General features: G+C 47.4%; 1 protein-coding gene across 1 annotated transcript in view; it reads right to left on the minus strand.

Annotated features, from left to right (window-relative positions):
• Positions 1-21,317, minus strand: part of Tex1 (Non-robosomal peptide synthetase) — a gene marked incomplete at both ends in the record, with an annotated part of 62,810 nt that extends 41,493 nt beyond the window's left edge. Inside the window, 3 exons of the mRNA XM_014097635.1 lie at positions 1-20,426; positions 20,485-20,843; positions 20,920-21,317. The exon at positions 1-20,426 is cut by the window's left edge and continues 41,493 nt beyond it. Coding sequence (XP_013953110.1) covers positions 1-20,426; positions 20,485-20,843; positions 20,920-21,317 — 21,183 coding nt within the window. The remainder of the gene's footprint in view (positions 20,427-20,484; positions 20,844-20,919) is intronic.
• Between the last annotated feature and the right edge of the window lie 253 nt (positions 21,318-21,570).

The following is a 21,570-nucleotide window of genomic DNA, read 5'->3' on the forward strand; positions in this document are numbered from 1 at the left end:
TGCTTCAGCTGGACCGTAACCGTTGACAAGACGGAGGCGGCCACACCAAGTCTCGAGAAGATCTTTGGAAGAAGGTTCACCACCAAGGACTAGCAATCGCAAGGACGGAACTTGTTCAGGTGCGAAAGTCCGAACAAACGAAGGCGTTAACATCGCAGTATTTACTCGGGCCTCTCGCATAAATGAAGGGGCTTTTTGGAGTCTTTCATCTTCAGAGGGTACGCAAACTGTACCACCGAATGAAAGGGTAGTAAAAATCTCACCCAAGCTTCCATCGAAGATGTAATTTGAAAATTGGAAGACACGAGAAGCTGGACTGAGGTTGTATATGCCACCGTGTCCTAATGTGCTGGTAGCAAACGCAGAGTGCTCCATTAAGACGCCCTTTGGTTTGCCAGTGGAGCCAGAGGTGAATAGGACGTAAGCTGCATTGCTAGGCTCAGCCTTGGGTAAGATCTCTTGAAAGGCATCGTATCTTGACGAAAGCTGTTCAAGCAATTCAATTGTGAACTCTACCATTATAGAAGTCAGACCCTCGCAAGGAACAGAGGACGAAGGTGAGACAATCATAATTTCAGCTCCAACTTCTTGAACCAAAGCTTCACGGCGGTTTCGTGGATGTAATGGGTCAAGGGGCAGAAATGCGCCACCAGCTTTTAGAATAGCAAGCATGGCAACGATAGCCCACGGCGACTTGTCGAAGCAGAAGGGAACAATAGATTCAGGTCTCACACCAAGCCTATGCAAGTAATGTGCTAAGAGGTTTGAGAGACGATCTAAGTTAGCATAAGTTACTATGCCCTCACTTGAGTAGATAGCTTCGTGGTGGGGATCTCTGGCTGATTGCTGGGTAATAAGCTCATGTACACAAGCAGTAACCATGCCAGGTTCTTTTACATTATAGCTCATAGCCTGCTGTAGATCCCATGGTCCTGCGGTCGTGATAGTCTTAAGCTTAGCCTCTGTATCTTGGCTAAGCAATTGCTGAACCACATAATCAAATTGGGTTGCCAAGGCATGGAGTTGAGCCTCCGCAAGAACGTTAACATCGTAGATCAGCAACAAGTGGACCGCATCATCATATAAATGAGCTTGAATGACAAGAGGATAAGAGAAGTAATTTTGTAATCTCTCCTCGATATCATTATTGTCCATCTCAGGGGAGACAAGGATAGACTTTGCATGGCCGACGATGCTAGACATGGGCTGAATAACCATGAGGGATGAAAAATCGCAAGCATCTTTAGCTTCAGGGCTAAGCTTAGAAATATCTTGCAAACCAAACTGCTCATATGGTATCATGTCAGTTGACTGGGTCTGAATGCCCTCAAGGAATGCCGCGGCCGTTTGTTCAGGATTTAGTCGTACACGAACAGGGACGGTAGATACCACTAGTCCAGGCATCGACTCGATTCCAGAAACAGCAGCATTACGACCAGAAACGTTGACCCCGAAAGTTACGTCATCGCTGTCGGAATACCTGGATAGAACAATTGCCCACGCAGCCCTCAGAATAGACGCCTTAGTAATACCGGATTGAGTTGAGTAAGTAAAGTTTAGAGGCTTTTCAAGAACGCGAGTAACAGGCTGGGCTGACTGAGATGACGAGAAGGGTGGAAACGAGGCGCGCTTTGCATCCTGAAGTTGATCACGCCAGTAATTAGAGGCAACTACTTCATTGGTGTCCAGAATATGCTTCACAAATGCAACATAAGGTCGGAGGACCGGAGCTTCGACTCCGCGATAAGCAGCCTCTAGTGTTTCCATGATCATAGGTAGCGTCCAGCCATCAAAAATGGCATGATGGATGCTTAAAACGAAATAGCTTTCCCTTGAAGGTTCATGAATGATGGCATAGCGGAGTAAACGAGCACCGTATCCCATATTGAACTTTTGAGAAAGGTAGGCCTGCACAGTGGTATTGGAAATCTCCCACTGAGCTTCTTCGTTTTTAATAACAACTTGGACGCTTAAATCTCTAGCAATGATAAGGCGAGTTCTCAAGTTGCCACAAAGTTCAATAGTACGCTCCCAGGCTGCCTTGAAAGCATCGATGTCCACATGCTCAGCCAAGCGATAAACCTGTTTTGCAACGTACGAACCCGGTTGTCTAGCAGATACGGCCATAAGACCCTCTTGAAGCTTAGTGGACGGGTAGGCGTCTTCTAGAATGGTATCGTTAGTTAGGCCATATTGTGTATGGAGAATAGTTGCAACAGCCGTCTGATCAAGAGTTGCACTGAGCAGACTGAATGGTGCGATCATCTCGCCGGCACAGTCCGACTTGAGCCGGAGTGAGGCCAATTCTGCCATTTTCCAAAGTCGCGAGTCATCAAAGACATCTTTCACTGAAAGAGAGATTCCAGACCCGCCAGAGGCAGCGACCAGTTGAATAGCAGAGATTGAATCTCCGCCAATGCGTAGGAAGCTGTCCCGGCGGCCGATTGAATGAGCAGGAAGACCCAAAATCCTGGCCCAAATATTTTGAAGGCGAACTTCCATCTCAGTTTCGGGAGCCTCTTTCTGGGCGTCTTCTAAAGCATACGAATGAAGCTGCTGTTGATTTAATGCAGAAGTGAGTCTGCGGAGCCGGCCTTTATCAAGTTTGCCAGATGTTAAGTGAGGCATCTGAGAGCATGGGATAAACAAAGTGGGCACCATGTAACGGGGCAACAAAATGCTAAGTTGACTAGCCATAGCATGAAAATCTCTTTGGAGATCGTCGGTGAGAGGTATAAATATCTCATCAGGATTATCCATTGTCTCTTCGGAATATCCAATGTATGCCACCAAGACCGAGCCTGATTCAAATTTATGAACATCCACGGTAACATGAACAGACTCCCCTAAGAAGTTACGAATTTGATGCTCAACTTCTCCCAGTTCCACACGGAGCCCTCGAATCTTGATTTGTGTATCCTTACGTCCATGGTACTCAATGGTCCCGTCAGGGTTATAACAGCAAAAATCGCCGGTTAAGTAAAACCGATTCCAATGTTGTGATTCGCAGCGTGGAGCCCATCTTGGGGATGATTCAAGAATGCTAGCTTTCGTTCTTATAGGATCATCGAGATATTCTCGCAGCAGTGTAGGGCCCTGGACAACAGCTTCTCCAACGGTGCCCACAGGAGCAAGCCGATGGGGATTCTTGGGATCAACGATCCAGATAAAGGAGGCAACAGGTTTGCCAACTGTAAGAGGGCTTTCAGTTACCGACTTCCATTCGTGTAAACTGCTGAATACACAGGTTTCTGCCGGGCCCCAACCATTGAATAATTGAACCTTGCCAACCCATATCTCTAATATCTTCTTATCAGAAGCCTCACCACAGAGGAGGACTAATTCTAACTTCGGAACATCGGCAGGTTCAAGGGTTCGGATAAACGATGGTGTAAACCATGCCCAGTTAATATCTTTCTCACGCATAAACTTAGCGAGGTTATTCAAGCGAACCTCGTCAGACGGGATGACAAGGCAGGCCCCGCAAATCAACGTGCAACAAATCTCGCCAACGGAAAGATCAAAGACATATGACGCAAATTGCAACATCCTAACACCTCTGTGAAGCCCAAGGCGATTAGTAATAGCAGTTTGGCTAGTACAGACAGCCTTGTGCTCTATCACAAATCCCTTCGGTGTTCCAGTACTCCCAGAAGTAAAGAGAACATATGCAGCATTGCGGGGAGACAGAGCTACATCTGGAGCGAGAGTACTGGGCTCTACCTTGAGAAGAATATCGTCCAAGGCCTGACTGATTTCAAGGACAGTATCTGATAGCTCATCACCTAGCGTGTGATATAAAGGTGAAGTGAGAAACAACTTTGCTTTAGCCTGGTTTACAACTTGTTGCAGTCTCTGCATAGGATGCGAAGGATCAAGGGGAACCCATGCAGCACCAGCCTTATTAATTGCGATAATTGAGACAATATACCATAAGGATTTTTCGAAGCAAAGAAGTATGAGATCACCAGTCTTTACATCAAATGCCTTAACAAGGTGGTGAGCTAGGCGATTAGCCATCCGGTCTAACTGGGCGTAGGTTAATTTTCCATCCCAAGCGTCGATGGCAATTGCGTTAGGGGTAGAAATTGCGTGCCGTTCGATTAATTTATGGAGATAGTCTTCAATTATTTCGGGGTCTTCTGTATTCCAGGCAATTGCCTGTTGGAGATCTTGTGGACCAGCCAAGGAGAGATCTCCAAGTTTGACATCATTAGAATCGAAAAGCTGTTGAGCAGTATGCTCAAATTGACCTGCTAGTCGGTTAAGCTCAACTTTGGACAAGATAGTGCTATCATAGGTAAAAGTTAAATCAATGTGATCGTCGAATAAGTTGCCTTGGATGACTAAGGGGTATGTGAAGTAATCTTGCAACAGGTCTGCTTCAGTTTCATCGCCTTCCATTGCCGGGATTAGAATGTTGTCATTATTGCCATCGCCATTGTTTGAGTTCAGGTGAGACCTTGGTTGGATGACTAGAAGAGATGAGAAGTCGATAGCATCTTTGATATTGGGGGAAATCTTTGCGATATTTTGTAGGCCGTATTGCTCATATGCAATCATTTGGGTAGCTTGCGATTGTATATTATCCAGAATTTCATGCACTGTCTGCCGGTCATCTAGCCTTATGCGCACTGGAATAGTAGCAACAATAGGGCCAGGCATATCTAAGATGTTCGAAACAGATGCTTGACGACCAGACACTGAAGTGCCGAAACAAACGTCATCAGTGTCAGAGTAACGAGCAAGGATAATAGCCCAAGTCGCACGAAGAATAGTCGCTCTGGTGAATGAAGACTGGGCACTGTTTGGCATTTGAATGGATTTTGTCATCACGCCAGTGACTGCCTTGTGCTGCGTTCCAGACCTGTGGCGAGGCGGATATGAGGCCTGCACTGCGCCATCAAGTTGCTGAGACCAATACTGCTTAGTGGCCGGGTCCTGGACCACATTACTTGCATATTTAATGAAAGCTGAATACGGTTTTAGAGAAATATTGTTGGAATTTTGATAACAGTTCTGGAGCGTTTCAAGAACAAGACGAATGGTCCAGCCATCATGAACAGCATGATGTGCAATCCAAATAAAGTAGATGCCGTCTTTTCCTTGGTATAAAGTATGCCGAGAGAGTGAGGTACCGTATGTCATTTGTATATTACGGACTTCGAGCATGGCGGAATTGAAATCTAAAGCAGTGGATATCTCGAATTTCATATCTTCTTTGATCACTAGTTGAACACAATGGTCTCCTAATAGCACAATACGCGTCCGTAGAGTAGGGCAGAGAGAAACGGTTTGATCCCAACTGGATTTGAACTGCTCAATGTCGATATTGTCTGCTAATCGATAGACAAACTTGGCAATGTGAGAGCCAGGAGATTTCATTGATAGAGCCATGAGACCTTCCTGAAATTTTGTACAAGGATAAGCGTCTTCAATAATCGCTTCAGATTTAAGACCGCATTTCACTCTGGTGCTTTCACTCATAGAAAGATGGCGCGTCTCGTCGTCCAATAAGGCGAATGGCTCAATAGCGGCATCTTCAACAAAGTTCAGTAAGCTGGCAACCTTGGCCACTGAAATAAGCCGAGGGTCATTGAAGATATCCTTCACTGATAAATAAATGCCCACGTCGCGTGAGGAACCAACGAGCTGGATTGCTTTAATCGAGTCGCCACCAATACCGAAGAAACTGTCATCACGACCAATCGAATCCTGTGAAATACCAAGGACACTGGACCAAATTTGCTGAAGTTTGCGTTCCATAGAAGTTTCTGGAGCTCTCTTAATGCCACTTTGTAGAGAATACTCTGACAATTGATCGCGCGTAAGGTCTGCTGTACGGCGCCGTAATTCGTTACGATCTAGTTTGGTAGAAATAATTGACGGCATGAAGCTGCATGGAATGTAAAGAGTAGGAATCATATACTGCGGTAGTGTCACCTTGAGGTTGCCGACCAGAGCATTCAATCGGTTTTGAAGCTTTTGGTCAATCGAGAAGAAAGGGCTGCTATCATCAGAGTTAACTCCAGCGACACGAATTTCGTCAGTGAAGCAGATATAAGCCACGAGATTGGTACCATGGTCGCCCTTATACACGTCGACAGCGATTTGGCGAACACCATGTAATGCGGTTTGGATGTGGTGTTCCACTTCGCCCAACTCGACACGAAGACCTCGAATCTTGACCTGGGTATCTTTCCTGGAGAAAAACTTAAGGGTTCCGTCAGAGTTATACGAACATAGATCGCCAGATTTGTAAAAACGACCCCAATGCTGAGAGTCAGGCTGAGGTGCCCACTTAGGGGCCTTGACAGAAGAAGCTGCAGTACGTTCTGGATCGCCCAAATATTCGCGGAGTAGAGTTGGGCCTTGGACAACAACCTCACCCACTGTGCCGATAGGTGCTAGCTTATGGGGGTCTTCAGGGTCCACAATCCAGCAAAATCCTCCAGCAGATCGACCTATAGTTAAAGGACTCTCATCAACTGACTTCCACTCATGCCAGGAACTGCAGACACAAGTCTCGACTGGTCCCCAGCCATTGATAAGGCGTACTCTACCAAACCAAGTATTCAAGATTTCTTTAGGAATAGCTTCGCCTCCAATGAGAAGTACTTCTAGGTTAGGAATATCCTTGGGCGCTAGGGTGCGAAGAAAGGAAGGTGTAAAAAAAGCCCAATTAATGCGTTGATCCCGTATATATTGAGCGATGTTGCCCATCCGGATGTCTTCTGATGGCACAAAAACACAACCGCCACTAAATAATGTGGGGATAACCTCACCAACTGACATGTCGAATACAAAGGAGGCAAATTGGAGCATTCGAACGTCGGATGTAACCCTCAACCTTTTAATCATGGCAGTTTGTGAGGTGCAGACAGACCTGTGTTCTATAACGACGCCTTTTGGGGTGCCGGTTGAACCAGATGTGAATAGGACATAAGCGACATTGTCAGGCGTGACAGCAACATCGGGAGCTTCGGAATCAACTGTCTCGGCCAGCTTTTGATCCAAGCTCGATGTAACTTCAAGGACTTTCTCAGATAAGGCAGAACAAAGCATAGAGTTACTCGGAGAAGTTAGAACTAGATTAGCTCCGGTTTGAACGACGATTTTACGGAGGCGCTGCTCTGGATGGGCTGGATCAAGAGGAGACCATGCTGCTCCAGCCTTGTTGATGGCTAGAGTAGCAACAAAATGCCAAATCGACTTCTCAAAGCACACATGAACCAGGTCACCCGGTTTAATTCCATAGCTTTTAATAATATGATTAGCCAGTCGGTTAGCAGCAAGGTTAAGCTGACTGTACGTAAACTCGGCATCCCAAGCAGAAATGGCGACAGCATCAGGTCGACACTCAACCTGGCGCTCAATAAGCTCATGCATGCATGCATTAACGACTTCAGGAATTTCGCTGTTAAAAGCAACAGAGCGCTCCAAGTCCCAGGAGGAGGAAATAGAGATTGACCCAAGAGTACTTTGGCTAGCAGTAGCTGCGAGCTGACACATGACGTGGCCAAACTGCTGAGAGAGGGCCTCAAGTTGTCTCTCGGCTAGGATGTTTGAGTCATATATGAAAAAAATGTTGACATGATCTTCATACAAATGAGCTTGGGCAATGAGCGGGTATGAGAGGTAGTTTTGCATGGACTCTGCCTCCTCCTTAAGTTTTCCATCCGTGCGCACTAGAATAGATTTGCTGCTCTTAGAGTCTGAAATGTGCTGCATGGGTTGGATGACCAACAACGATGTGAAATCGCAAGCGTCTTTAGCATCTTCGCTGATTTTAGCAATGCTCTGCAGACCGAATTGCTCGAAAGGAACCATTTCCAATGCCTGCCTCTGAATGCCTTGGAGAAAGGTAGACACCAACTGTGTTCGGTCTACTCGAACTCTTACAGGAACAGTCGCAATTATTGGACCAGTCATATCCATCAATTCGGGTACTGGGGCCTGACGACCTGAGACAGTTGTACCAAACGTGACATCTTCTGTCTCGCTATAACGAGCGATGACTATGGCCCAAGCAGATCGCGCGATAGTAGCGACAGTGATTCCTGATGAAGTCATGGCGGGTAGCTTAATGGATCTTTCAAGAACTCGTGTAGTGCCGGCTATATTAGAAACTTCACTTGATGCCGGGAAAACGGCTCTGCGAGAGCCCTGCAATTGCTCTTTCCAATACGATTCGGCGGCGTCTGCATCAAGACCAAGAGTATACTTGATGAAACGGGCATATACTGGTACATCGAGTGTGTCGATACCCTCATAAGCCTTATCAAAGATCTTCAAGACGTTTTGGGCAGAAACTCCGTCAAACACAGCATGGTGAATGCTCCACATGAAATACATTTCACCATCCGTGTGCCCTACAAGAGCATACCGGCAGAGTCGGGAACCATAGCTCATCTCTAGTCCCTGATGCAGCCTGAGATACGACTGGAGGTCTTGAGATTCAAGGGAATCCCACTCAAAGTCGCCATGAATGACCAATTGCACGCTAGATCCCTCAGACAAGATAATTCGAGTGCGAAGGTTAGTGCAGGCGTCAACTGTGCGCCTCCAAGCATCTTTGAAACGGGAGACGTCAACGTGACTAGGGAGGCGATACAGAAACTTTGCGATATACGAGCCAGGCTGTTTAGCAGATAAGGCCATGAGCCCTTCTTGCAGCTTTGTGGTAGGATAAGCATCCTCAATTCTCTGCGTTTCATGGAGACTATAGTCCTTGTAGGCGCTAGGAGACTGAATCGACTCTCGAATACCGTCATCAAGGAGGGAAAAGGCAGGGATTGGAGCAAAAGTCTCTTCAGCCTGGTCAGCTGCACTAGCGGTAGAAGCCACTGAAGACAAGCGAGGATCTTCAAAGATTGCATTCACAGTGAGAGTAATGCCAAGTTTACGAGCCATAGAGACCAAGCGAATAGCGGCAATCGAATCACCGCCAATGTTGAAGAAGCTATCGTCTTTGCCAATAGCCTGAGGAGGAATGTTAAGAATATCAGCCCACAGTTGTTGCAAACGGATTTCCATAGCCGTGTCAGGGGCGCGCTTATTGGCATCAGTCAGCGAATAAGCTTCCAACTCTTCTTGAGCTAGAGCAGCCGTAACCTTGCGGAGCTTAACCCTGTCCAGTTTTCCAGAAGATATAAGGGGCATGTAGCTACAAGGAATAAAGTAAGTTGGTATCATATAGCGAGGCAGCAAGATATTAAGCTTGTTAATAGCAGTATTCAAATCGGTCTGGATACTTTCGGTCATGAAAAGGAAGATATCGTCGCCCTCGGGGTCGACATTAGGGCCAGGGATCTTCTTCTCACTGCTAAAACAGATATAAGAGACAAGGTTGGTGCCGGTCTCTGTTCGCAACACATCAACGGCAACTTGTCGAACCGAATCAAGAGAGTTCCGGATGTGGTGTTCAACTTCTCCAAGTTCGACTCGAAGGCCACGAATCTTGACCTGGGTATCCTTGCGGCCAGAATAATGGATTGTTCCGTCAGGATTATAGAAGCCTAAATCCCCTGTCTTATAGAAGCGTCCCCATTTTCTGTCATTCGCGCGAGGTGCCCAGTTAGGCAGGGTGGTCAAGGTCGATGAGACAGTCTTAGCTGGATCAGCTAAGTATTCACGAAGCAGCGTAGGTCCCTGCATGACGATTTCTCCAATACATCCAACCGGGGCTAGGCGCTGAGGATTCTCTACGTCGATTATCCAAGCAAAGCTTCCAACGGAGCGCCCAATTGTCAGCGGTGATTCATCTGCAGATTTCCATTCGTGGATAGCACTCAAAACACAAGTCTCAGCAGGTCCCCAACCGTTTACAAGTCTAGTTTTACCAAACCAGAGGTCGAAGACATCCTGGCTAACGGGTTCACCAGCAAGGACGATAAGCTCGAGATTTGGAACGTCTTGAGGGCAAAGTGTGCGAGCAAAGGACGGTGTTAAGAATGCCCAAGTCACTTCGGCATCTCGAATAAAACCGCCCAGGTTATTAAGACGGTCATGGTCGGATGGGATGCAAACGCACGCACCGTGCATAAGAGAAAGCATAATTTCTCCCACGGAAACGTCAAAGACAAAAGAGGAGAATTGAAGCATCCGGACGTTGCTCTTAAGACCAAGTCTCTTTGCAATATCACGCTGGCTAGTGCAAAGCGAGCCGTGTTCCATAACAATACCCTTAGGGACGCCGGTACTGCCAGAGGTGAAGAGTACATAGGCGACGTCGTTAGAAACAACTGCTACAGAAGGCTTTATATCACTGATACCCTCGTCTCTATTCAGTTGCTCGTCCAGGGTCAAGGAAACTTCAACAACAGTGTTCAGCAGTTTGGAGCACAGGTGTCTATGAACAGAAGATGCGAGCGCGAGCCTAGCGCCTGTTTGACTGACTACTTGTTGGAGACGTTGAAGTGGATGTGCCGGATCCATTGGTACCCACGCGGCGCCGGCCTTGTTGACTGCGAGCACTGAAACCACGTACCAAAGGGATTTTTCGAAGCACACGTGGACGATGTCACCGACCTTGACGCCATGACCCTTGATCAAGAAATTGGCAAGCTTATTAGCAGCACGATCAAGTTCACTATAAGTGAGAGTGCCATCCCAGGCGTAAACGGCATGGGCTTGGGGGGTCTGTTGAGCCTGCCGTTCAATGATGAGATGAGCGCAATCATCAACGATGTCAGGACAATCGCCGTTGGAAGCCTGAGCAAGATCAAGGTCCCAAGAGCTAGCCACAGATACATCTTTCAGTTTGCAATTCCCATCGTTAAGAAGCTGCTGAACAACCCCATTGAATTGGTGAGACAGCGCAATGAGTTGTGGCTCGGGAAGAGCAACAGCATCATAGATCAAGACAAGCTCAATCCTGTCGTTGTAAATATGCCCCTGTAAAACAAGAGGATATGAAAAGTAGTTCTGTAGTTGATCCTCTTGACTATCTTGTTCTAAAACAGGCACTAAAATAGTGTCGATATCCTCACCAGTCAGATGCTGCATTGGCTGAACCAGCATCAAGGAAGTGAAGTCGCAAGCATCTTTAGCATGAGCACCTAACCTCGAGATATTCTGTAAGCCATACTGTTCGAAAGGAATCATCTTAGAAGCTTGACTTTGAATACTCCGAAGGAATTCTGACACGCGCTGCTCGTAATCGAGACGGACACGGACGGGAACAGTAGCAACAGCTGGACCAGCCATTTCGGTTAAACCTGGAACCGCGGCCTGCCTACCAGAAATGGTAGAACCAAAGGTCACGTCGTCAGTATCGCAGTAGCGGGCAAGAATAATAGCCCAAGCTGCCCGGAGAACTGTCGCCTTAGTGATGGCCGGATTTATAGAGGCGGGGAAGGGAATAGATTTTGTCATCATGCGAGTTTTATGTGTTGTCTGGCCGGGAGCAATGGCAGCAGCTGGGAAGCTGGCCTTTTTAGCGCTCTCAAGCTGACCTCTCCAGTAATCAGCAGCCGCCTCAGCGTCGAGGTTCAGGGTATAACTAATGAAGCCGTTATATGGGATAATAGTCGTCGAACTTCGACCTTTATATTCTCGCCACAGGGTCTCCAGAATAATTCTCAGCGACCAACCATCATGAACCGAATGGTGGATAGCCCACAAGAAATAATTTCTTCCATCTTGGTCCTCAAGAATCATAAAACGAGATAGAGGTGTACCATATGTCATTCGGAGAGATTGAGCCGATGCGATAGCCGTGCGAATGTCATCGACTGTGGCAGTCTCCCAAGAAAACTCCTCGTTAATCACAACCTGAACGCAGGTATCATCAATCATCACGAAACGGGTGCGGAGAGCTTCAATAGCAGATGAAGTGAACTTCCAGGCTTCCCTGAATTCCTGGAGGTCAACATGATCGGGAAGGCGGTAAGTATACTTGGCGACGTATGATCCCGGCTGTTTCACAGATAGAGCCATGAGGCCTTCCTGAAGTTTACTGCAAGGATAAGCATCTTCAACTTCCTGATGTTCAGAAAGATTAAGCTTTTCTCGAAGATCATCGGAGAGAATAACTTCTCGCGTATCTTCTTCTAAAAGGCTGAATTGCTCAATCTCTTCAATTACGGTCTCTTGGCTAATCTCGTTGGTCTTGCTAGCCACAGAGAGCAAGCGGGGATCATCGAAGATGTCTTTCACAGTTAATGAGATACCATATTCTCGCATAGCATTGGCCAAATGAATGGCCGTAATAGAGTCGCCACCGAGGCTGAGGAAGCTATCATCGCGTCCAATTGATTCCATAGAAATATTAAGAATTCCGGCCCAAATCTGCTGTAGCTGGCTTTCCATAGGAGTCTCTGGTGCCCTCTTTTTGCCGCTGATAAGAGAGTATTTCGACAACTCATCGGCAGATAACGCAGCGGTATATCCCTTCAGCGCCTTGCGGTCAAGCTTAACGGAGGTACTAGTTGGAAGGTAGCTGCAGGGAATAAAGAAGGTTGGAACCATGTAGGACGGGAGAACAACCCTTAATTCGCCAGATGCAGTAATGATACGGGCCTGAAGGTCTTCATCAATCGACATAAATGGGCCCTTGTCATCATCTTGAACACGAGCATCAGCTGTCTTGCTTTCTTCATTAAAGGAGAAGTAAGCAACGAGACTGGAGCCATTTTCACCATTAATCACATCAACTGCGACTTGGCGAATTTCATTAATAGCATGCTGCAGATGATACTCAATTTCGCCTAATTCAACCCTAAGGCCGCGAATCTTAACTTGTGTATCCTTGCGAGTTAAATATTCGATTGCACCATCCGGATTGTAATAGCACAAATCGCCGGACTTATAAAATCTATTCCAGTATTGAGACTCGCGGCGTGGAGCCCAATCTGGTAGATCATATACAATCGCTAATTTGGTTTTCTCAGAGTCGGCAAGGTATTCGCGCAACAGGGTCGGACCTTGAACAACAAGCTCGCCGATAGCACCTGTAGGGGCTAACCTCTGAGGATTATCTGAGTCTACAATCCAGCAAAAGCCGCCAACAGGCCGACCGATAGTAAGGCAATTTTCGTCAATGGACTGATACTCATGAATTGTTGACAAAACACAGGTCTCAGCGGGACCCCAACCGTTGATAAGCCTGACCTTTCCAAACCAGGTTTCAAACACATCGCGAGCGGGAGCCTCGCCCACAAAAACCAAGAGCTCTAGGGCAGGAACGTCCGCCGGCTTAATAGTACGAAGGAACGATGATGTAAGCATTGCACAGTTGATATTATTATTCTGGATGAAGTTTGGTAGGTTGTTCAAACGTGTGTTTTCATCTGGAATGTATAAAGAGGCGCCTGAGATTAACGTCGCTACAATTTCACCAACAGATATATCGAAAACAAAGGCTGAAAACTGTAGCATGCGAACGTCGGTAGTTAATTCAAGTCTCTGGCTAATAGCGGTCTGCGAGGTACACACGGAAACGTGCTCCATAACTAAGCCCTTAGGGGTGCCCGTAGAACCCGAGGTGAAAAGGACGTAAGCAATATTTCGGGGCGTCACTTTGGTAGCTGGCCCAGTGGTGCTGGTCACACCACTCTCCACAAGCTTCTGGTTGAAAACAGAGCTGATCTCGATGACAGTCAGGCCAAACCCATTGCAAATATAGGCATTGGACGGGGAGCATAGCACAATTTTTGCTCGGATCTGACTAACAACTTGGCGCAAACGTTGCTCAGGATGAGATGGATCGAGGGGAACCCAACCGGCCCCAACTTTGTTGATTGCGAGGATTGCGACGATATACCATGACGATTTTTCAAAACAAACAGGTATCAACTCATCAGTTTTGATGGTAAAATTCTTGGTGAGATAGTTTGCCAATCGATTGGCCGCTTCAACTAATTCAGTATAGGTAAAAGTTCCGTCCCACCCAACAATAGCGAGGGAGTCTGGCCGCTCAACGGCCTGTTTCTCAATCAATTCGTGAATACAAGAATCGATAACGTCAGGAATTTCACTATTGGCTTTGAGACTCTGCTCAAGGTCCCAAGGGCCAACAACAGAGATATCACTGATTAGTTTGTCACCAGGATTCAAAAGCTGCTGAACCACATGTTCAAACTGATAGGAAACGGCTTCAATTTCAGCCTCGGACAGGACGGCAGGGTTGTACAAAAACCTTTGTCTCACGCTCTGTTCGGCCATGTAGCTAAGCATAACCAACGGGTAGCTAAAGTAGTTGTTCATGGACTCGATCATCAGATGATCTTCTTCGTCCCCTGTCTGAAGTAGACCATCTTTAGTGTTGAATATGGTGCTTTCTTGCTCCTTGGGCTGAATAACCAGTAAAGATGTGAAGTCGCAAGCTTCTCGGGCTTCAGGGCTGAGCTTAGAAATGTTGTGCAGACCATACTGTTCATACGGAACCATGTCCAGCGCGTGAGCCTGGAGATCTTGCAGCATTTTACTCACAGGCTGTTCAGCGTCTAGATGGATTCGAATCGGAATGGTGGCAATAACAGCGCCCGGGGTTGACAAAAGACCGTCCATGGCAGCCTGGCGACCCGAAACAGTGGCACCATAGCACACATCACGAGTATCGCAGTGTCGGCCCAGGACGATTGCCCAGGCAGCGCGAAGGATAGTAGCCATCGTGATTGAGGAGTCTTTCTGATCGGAAAAAGACACCAAACGATCAATTACACGAACTGCGCCTTCAGACTTATCAGCAGCAATATATTTTCCAGTAGCAGGGTAGCTGGGTCGTTGAGCGCCAGACAGATTGGATCTCCAGAAGTTAGCGGCCGTCTCCCCATCTATATTGCTAAGGTATTTGATGAAGTTAGAATAGGGAGATATAGTGGAAACAGGACGTCCGTGGTAAGTGTTATAGACGCAATCCAGGACGATGCGCATGCTCCAGCCGTCATTGATAGCATGGTGGATGATCCAGACAAAGTAGATGTCATCTTTATCCTCTACAAGAGCAAATCGAGTCAGGCGAGTTCCATATCCTATATCAAACTGGTGAATCAAGCCTTTATAGGACTCAAGATCATGGCCAGTAGTATCCTCCCAGTCGCTATCGTTCATGACGACAGCTTGCACTGCACAGCCGTCTTCAAGCATAACTCGGGTTCTCAAAGTGGCGTTACGCTCCACAGCTTCTTTCCAAGCAGCCTTGAATTTGGCGATATCAATATACTTTGGGACTCGATGGTACCACTTCGATATATAAGAACCCGGTTGTTTTGCAGTGAGGGCCATAAGACCTTCTTGAAGGGGTGTGCAAGGATAAGCGTCCTCAATAATTTGGTCTTTTCCAAGGCCATATTTAGTTCGAACACCATCACTCTGCATAAGTTTGCTCAGAGTTTCTGTGAGGAGGCTAAAAGGCTTGACCTGAGAAGATTTAGCCTTGTTGGCAAGAATAGTAGCCCTGGAAGCTACTTGGAACAGACGGGGGTCGTCGAAAACATCTTTGACGGCAATGGAGATTCCGGCGTCGCGGGCTGCAGACACAAAGTAGATTGCAGCGATCGAGTCACCTCCCATCCTCAAAAAGCTGTCATCTCGACCAATGGAGGAGGTCGGCAACTTGAGGAGGTCGGCCCAGATCGCCTGGATACGAGTCTCCATCTCATTTTCTGGTGCGCGCTTCTTACTATCCACAAGGGAGTATCTCGCGACATCTTGCTTGCTAAGTTCGGACATCGCGAGTCGCAAAAGCTTCATGTCCAATTTTGTCGAGGTGATAAAGGGCATATAACAACAGGGGATAAACATTGTTGGGATCATGTAGCGAGGAAGTGTCACGCCGAGCTGACCAACCAAAGCAGTAAGTTGGCTCTGGAGATCAGAAGTCATCGGGGCAAATATATCCCTCACGTTCGTCTCGTAGTTCTTGCCAGCGGTACGAGTTTCATCTGTAAAGCAAAAATAGGACACAATGATTGCGCCACCATCTCCGTTAGCCACATCAACAGCGACCTGCTTAACGCCCTCCAAGGCCTCACGGATGTGATGTTCGATTTCTCCAAGCTCCACACGGAGACCTCGAATTTTGACCTGGCCATCTTTGCGAGATCCAAATTCCATCGTACCATCGGCATTATATCGACACAGGTCACCAGACTTGTAAAATCGATCCCAGTGTGTAGAAGTACGATTTGGTACCCACTCAGGGAGACTCCGGACCATCGAAGACTCAGTCTTAGTAAAATCAGCAAGGTACTCGCGAAGGATAGTTGGTCCCTGGATCACAACTTCACCAAAGGTTCCGATAGGAGCTAATCGCTGCGGATCCTGCGGATCAACAATCCAGCAGTGGCCACCAACTGGTCGACCGATCGTTAATGGAGATTCATCGAGACTTTTCCACTCATGGAGAGTTGAGAACACACAAGTCTCGGCGGGACCCCAACCATTGATCAGCCTCAGCCTTCCGAACCAAGCTTCAAACACATCTCTCCTAACAGCCTCACCAGCAAATAATAGCAGTTCCAAGCCAGGAACGTCAACAGGATTTAAGGTCCGCGCAAATGAGGGGGTTAGATATGCCCAGTTGATCTTCATTGTATTAATGAAGTTAACTAAGTCATTCATCCGTGTTTCTTCTGACGGAACACAGATACAACCACCAACAACCCAGGGACCAAAAATCTCACCAATAGAGAGATCAAAAACAAAGGAGGCAAACTGGAGCATTTTTACGTCAGAGGTCATTCTAAGACGCTTTGTGATAGCTGTCTGTGAAGTGCAGACGGCTTGATGTTGCATAACCAGGCCCTTTGGCGTTCCAGTACTTCCAGAAGTAGACAGAACATAAGCGGCATTACGCGGCGACACATTACTGACCGGTCCATGCGAGCTCATCTCCGTCTGGGCCAGCGCCTCATCCAGAGTATGCGACACTTCGACGACGTTACCAATCAACTTAGAACACATATCAACATTGCTGATGGAAGCCAAGGCCAGAGCTGCCTTCGTCTGCGAGACAACTTGTTGCTGTCTCTGAATTGGGTGTGATGGATCCAGAGGAATCCACGTAGCACCAGCTTTATTGACGGCTATGATAGACACGAAAAACCAAGCTGATTTCTCAAAGCATACGTGCACGAGATCTTGATCTCTGACCCCACAAGACTTAACAAGATGGTGTGCGAGGCGGTTAGCAGCACGATCGAGTTCCAAGTAGGTAAGCTCTAAGTCCCAAGCTTGAATAGCGGTGGCGTTAGGGCGATTCTTTGCCTGTCTCTCAATAAGTTGATGAAGACACAAGTCGACAATCTCGGGTGTCTCGCTGTTAGCCCTAAGGGATTTCTCCAAGTCCCATGAGTCGGAAACCGAAAGAGCACTCAGAGGCATGTCGGTAGGTGCAAGCAATTGCTGGACAATGTGCTCATAATGAACACACAGAGCCTCAAGCTGGCCCTCGGTGATTGCGTCGGCGTAGTAAGTCAAATCCAACTCAATGCTGTCATCGCCAATACGAGGCTGCAAAACGAGGGGATAGTTAAAGTAATTACGCATTGCCTCTTCTGAGAGAGCTTTTTCAATGGGACCCTGTTGCAAGATAGCATCAGAGGCAGTATCAGCGATGGATGTCAAATGGCTGTTTGGCTGAATGACGATCAAGTTAGAGAAGTCGCATGCTTCCTCAGCATCCTGGCTTAATTTTGAGATATTCTGAAGACCATACTGTTCATGAGCAACCATTTCCGCAGCCTGAGCCTGAATTTTCTCAAGAAAAGACAACACACTCATACTGCGGTCAATTTTGACGCGGATAGGAACAGTGGCAATCATTGGTCCGGGAATCTCACTCAATCCAGGCACCGCAGCTTGACGTCCTGACAATGTAGTACCGAAACATACATCATCAGAGTCGCAATAGCTAGCAAGGAGAAGAGCCCAGGCCGCACGAAGGGTCGTGGCTGTAGTGACAGAAGAGTTTTTCGTGTTATGGAAAGGCATCGTCCTCTTCATGACCTTGTCTTCGGAGGTAGCAGAAAGCCTGGCGGGAGGGAAATGAGCGCGCTGAGCACCATTAAGTTCTTTATGCCAGTATTCGGCAGAGGCAGTGGAGTCAAGAGATTCGACATAGCGGATGAAGTTGGAATACGGCCGCAAAGCCCTAGTGTCATTGTCTCGGTAGGCGTGGTAGAGAGCATCAAGAACGATTCGCATGGTCAGACCGTCGAACACCGCATGGTGAATTAGCCACACGAAATAGACGCCACCATTGCTATTTCGAACCAGAGCATGTCTACTCAAGCGCTCACCATAGCTCATGCTAATGCTTCGCGTTCGATTCAGGAAGGTGTGGATATCCAAACCAGGCGGAAGATGCTCCCAAGCGGTATCCTCAGTTATCACAGCTTGAAGAGCTTGACCGCCGAGGAGGATAACTCGAGAACGCAAGCTGCCACATTGGTTAATAGTAGCCTCCCAGGAAGCAATGAATCGATCAACATCGATGTCAGGCATCAGCTTATACACAACCCTGTGAATATAAGAGCCCGGCTGCTTCATACCTAAAGCCATGAAGCCTTCCTGGAGAGTTGTACACGGATAGACATCCTCAATTGTTTCAGTTGCCGTAAACTTGCACTCTTTCCGAATATTATTTATGATGTAGGCCTTGTCATCTTTAATCAGGCCGAAAGGTTTTATTTCGGCCATCATTGTGGCATCGTCCTCAATGGTTGCCGCCGCAGCCATCTGAGCAAGCTCAGCATTGTCGGAAATTGCAGCCGGACTAAGACGAATACCGTGCTGATAAGCAGCCGTAACAAGCTCAATGGTTGCCAGGGAGTCGCCACCAAGCAAGAAGAAACTGTGTTTCTTCCCGATATCTTGAATGCGGATTCGAATTACGTCTCGGAGGATATCAACCCAGATAGCTCGAAGAACAATTTCCAGCTCGGTTGTTGGAATTTCATCATCTGCAAGTTCACTCTCCAAAGAACTGGCCTGTTCAATAATGCGTGCCCGTTTACCATGAGCAGATAGATAAGTGGCATCGGAGCTCTCGTCAGAGTTGCCGTGACTCCATGGATATTGAGGCAATCCAGAAAGTGCCTTACCATTAGTAAATAATGGGGCCAAATTCAGATCAGTCGATTCTTGCCACAACCGTCCAACAGCAGAAAGAAAGCTCATTAAACTATCCGCGCCGCGAGTTTGGGACGAAATATAGCTATATTGAATATTTGAAGCTGCACAAATCTGGGACAGAGGGACTGATAGGGCAGAATGCGGTCCAATTTCCAGAAACAATGGCTCCTCGGAAGATAACTCGAGAAATTTAGAGATGGCAGTGCTGAATCGGACTCGGGACACCAAGTTGGAGATCCAGTATGCTGCACCAAAATCACTCTGCTCTTTGAGGACCTTCTCACTGACAGTAGACACAAAGATGGCCTTGCTCTTCTTAGGCGCCTGTGAAGCAATCTTTTCGGCCTTCAAAAGCTCAAGCAGATCACTCGCAAGAGGAGCCATATGATGAGAGTGATAGGCAACATCAATGCGCAAAGCACGAGCAGTCACATCAGGCTTGGCTGCCTTGACGGACCTCAAAACTCGTTCAACCGCCTCACGATCACCAGAAATAGTGGTACTAGTGGGAGAGTTTTCACAAGCAATCACTGTATTTTGTTCCAAAAACTTTTTCGTTTCTTCAACGCCCAAGCTTATCACACCCATGCCGCCATCCTTCAAGTTCTTGGTAGTGATATGGCCATAGTAGTAAGCAATAGCGATAGCGTCTTCAAAGGAAAGGAAGCCCGCTGCATAAGCGGCGGCGATTTCACCACTAGAATGACCAATGACCACCTTAGGCGTAACACCAAGGCGCTCAAAGCGATTAACAAGAGCGATTTGCAGAGCTGTACTGAGAGGATAGGAGAGCTGTGATGAATTTATCCTGTTCTCGGGATCGGCAGCATCACGGAGAAGCTCTTCTTGGATCGACCAGGTAGGCGGTATCTTCAATCCCTTCAAAACAGCATCCATCTTCTCAATATCCTCTCGAAACTCCGGGTCAGCCTGGATGAGCTCCTTGCCCATTCCTGCCCACTGAGCACCCTGGCCGTTGAAAATCATGGTGATGGCCGAAGTCTGTGCAGAAGACTTGGCATAGTTTGAGGTGTTGGTAAAAGATGAATTGGAAAGAATGGAAAATGCCTTATATTCCAGAGTCTCGCGCCGCAGGGCGCGAGTGAAAGCGATATCAGCTGCCTGTCTTGGGTGAGACTGGGCATACAAACGATGGAGCTCTATTTGTTTGGCCAAAGACGACACGTTGTGTGCAGAAAAAAGAACAAGTTCTGGTCGAGCCTCGAATCTAATTGGAGCAGATTGAGGATAATATCCGATAATAACTTGGATGCCACATCCATCAGCGCCAGAAGAATTGATGCTGATTCCCTCGGTATGATCGGACGAGTCCACATTAGAGGATCCTGTTACTCACGTCAGTACATTCTGTAAAAATAATTTTAAATCAAGCCCAAAACTTACCAGAAGAAGCATTTAGAGGAGTAGCACGATTCTCCAGGGTTACCACAGCCTTGATCAAGCTTGTAAGGCCAGGTGCGGCCTCCCCAGGTACATCGGATCCAGAGCTTTGGTCACCCGCAATATTTCCTGCACTGGATGCTCGAACGACTGCACGGATTGGGTTACCATCACGGATGGCATCAGGCAACATCTTGATATACACAGCTGACACTGCCTCAACCGGTTTGGCTCCATCTTCAATGTCAAGCACCAAGCTAGATCCTACAACCACTGCAGATCTAGCGTCGCCGGATTGCACAGCGCAGCAAGCCTCATGCAGAGCCACAAGAGATGGCGATGGTGACGACTTGGCAACCATGCTAGAAGAAACAAATGGGTCAGCAAACGGAACACACGGGTTGCAGGAGCAAATCAACAGTAAGATGGTAAACAAACCATGGCCCTTTCAAGTCATTCTTCGAGGATATCATAGATGCGTCGACATCTTCAAGCATGCCAACATAACAACCAACACAAGCATCTTCGCCCTGGTAATTGATCTCGCACGCGTCCTCAAGGCATTCGCGAGTCACTTCCAGAAGCTGCGCCTGCTGCAGCGTACAGCCCTCGGCCTGTTCGCTGGTCGTGAAGAAAAACGAGGCACCAACTGGGCCCTGGTCCTTCTGACAATCGCCACCTAATCGTGGCGGGCTCGGAGAGTCGCAACCAGTGGCGATGAACTCCCACAGTTGGTCAGCATTGTGAATGCCTCCAGGAAGCCGGATGCCAATACCACATATGGCAATTGGGGTATAAGATTGGCCCCCATTCTCGTCAGTATTGTTCGACGCCATTTTTTCTAACCGTGTATATTTTCCTCGCGTTCGCTGGTTCCTCAGTTCTATATTTTATATACCTGTCGTATTCCAATATGATGTCGATACCGGTGTGTAGCAGAAACGGCGCGTTTCTTTTTTCTCCGGAATCAAATTGTCAGTTAAGAATTGGTGAAATTCGTTCGGACGCCCTATCAAGAATGTCTCTATTTTTTGGTATAGGGATTAGGTTTTGTAAAAACGGAAGGGTAAATTTCAAGAAAAGAGTTGG

This window comes from Trichoderma virens, assembly GCF_000170995.1.
Source record: "Trichoderma virens Gv29-8 chromosome Unknown TRIVIscaffold_85, whole genome shotgun sequence".
In the NCBI taxonomy this organism is placed as follows: Eukaryota; Fungi; Ascomycota; class Sordariomycetes; order Hypocreales; family Hypocreaceae; genus Trichoderma; species Trichoderma virens.